Raw genomic sequence first — 1,983 nt, forward strand, 5'->3', positions numbered from 1 at the left:
TTTAGAGTCAGTTTTGGTGGCTCTATTTCACCTTCTGTGTCCATCACATGTGGAGTTCCACAGGGTTCGATTCTCGGGCCAATTCTTTTTTCACTCTATTTGCTTCCCCTTGGATGTATCTTAAAAAGACACAACATCAGCTTCCATCTTTATGGCAGATGATTCGCAATCTACTGCCCATCAAAAGAAATGATGTAGTTCTTAGCATTAGTTGACTGTTTTAATGATATTAAAGCCTGGATGGCTTTACATTTTTAAACTTTAACGAGAGTAAAACTGAGGTTATGGTTTTTAGACCCAGTGGCGCCTCTGATGTGTCACAAAGACCTGGGCATTTTTCAACCCTTGTTAAGTCTGTTGTAACACCTGGGTGTAAAATGGATTGTGATTTTAAAATGGAGAAGCAGATCAATTCTGTTGTGAAAGCAAGTTCTTTCAACTGAGGCTTCTACCAAGCTTAAGGCCTTTTTATCCTTCACAGACTTTGAGAGGGTTATACATGCTTTTATTACAACACGCCTTGTATTGTAATGCTCTGTATGTAGGAGTTAGCCAGGCCTCCTCTCTCCTACAGCTGGTTCAAAACGCTGCCGCTCGTCTCCTACTGGAACTCGTAAGCGAGATCACATCACCCCTGTCCTTGCCTCTCTCCACTCTCCAGTTACTTTTAGGATTGATTTAAGATTTTATGTTTGTTTTTAAGCCCTCCATGGACTAGCTCCAGTCTACATAACTGATCTGTTGAGCCCCATGCTCCTTCAAGATCTTTAAGGTCTGCAAACCAGTCTCTCTTGTTGCCCCTAAAACACGGCTGAAGAGTAGAGGGTGCGGGCTTTCTCAGCCGCAGCCCCGAGACTTTGGAATGACTGCCTCTACATGTCAAACTGGCCCCCAGCCTCCGGTTTTTTAATCCGACTTAAAACACATTTTTATTCCCTGGCTTTTAATACAGCATGAGACCTGTATGTTTATTTTGTCTGGTGTTGTATTCTGTCTATTTATTGTTCCAGTTCTATGTACAGCACTTTGGTCAACCAGGTTGTTTTAAATGTGCTCTAGAAATAAAGATTGATTGATTGATTGATTGAATGTGAGACAACTCCTCACCTGAACCAGGGACCTTTTTTTTTTTAGTTCAAGCTGACATATTGGGTCTCAGACAGTCTTGTGTGTGAATGTCTTCTCAGCTTTTGTTTATTCTGTTTGGCCAGAAAACTCCTTCTGGTCAGAGAGAATCCTACAGCTTCTTCTGCGCTTCTGTCTCCACTGCACACGTGGTATGCTTCTACCAAGATCTATTAATGTCTGTGAAGTAATAATTATTATTAATTTTATTTTAGTTTTGTTTCATAAAGTTGGTATAGAAGAACTTTTGTTTAGCAACCGGTATAAAAGTCACGGTATTGGTATCAGTACCCAGCCCTACTCCTTATATAAGGCTGTTAACCTGGTTGCTGCCTATTTGGACCATCACATTCAAAAAACAAACAGAACTTTGCTTACCATCATCCGCCGATTCCTGTCTCGCTGTGACTGGTGGCGCATGCATCGGTAAACAACCAGTAGCAGGACCATATTGCAGCTCACAGATATCAATAAAAACACTTCCAGGATTAAGGTTTCTGCTTAAGGAGAGAGCAGAGAAAAAAACTTCTAGTAGTGTTACAAAGCAAAGGTCAGAAACTGTTGCATACAATGTGCAACCAGCACCATGAATGAATGACTTGAGTGATTTTATATTTATTTTTTACATTTGGTCATTTACGTGATCCATACCTCATGGTGTTATTATGACACATTAACTAACACTAAACCAAACATCCGTCATGTTGACCCACCAACATTTAACAGCACAATACATAAAGATCAACCTGTACCCAACCTGTGTCACGGGACGACCGGTTGGGTAGCTTTGCACACCTCTGTGGCTGTTTACTCACACACAAATACGGTTCAAACTGGTATACCCCCCTCGGATGAAAA

The 1,983-nt window shown here is 41.0% G+C and overlaps 1 protein-coding gene across 1 annotated transcript in view; it reads right to left on the reverse strand.

Moving 5' to 3' along the window:
* Positions 1-1,983, reverse strand: part of LOC116702590 (mucin-2) — a gene marked incomplete at its 3' end in the record, with an annotated part of 112,684 nt that overhangs the window by 4,740 nt on the left and 105,961 nt on the right. Inside the window, 1 exon segment of the mRNA XM_032536899.1 lies at positions 1,504-1,625. Coding sequence (XP_032392790.1) covers positions 1,504-1,625 — 122 coding nt within the window.

This window comes from Etheostoma spectabile, chromosome 15 (assembly GCF_008692095.1).
Source record: "Etheostoma spectabile isolate EspeVRDwgs_2016 chromosome 15, UIUC_Espe_1.0, whole genome shotgun sequence".
Lineage (NCBI taxonomy): Eukaryota > Metazoa > Chordata > Actinopteri > Perciformes > Percidae > Etheostoma > Etheostoma spectabile.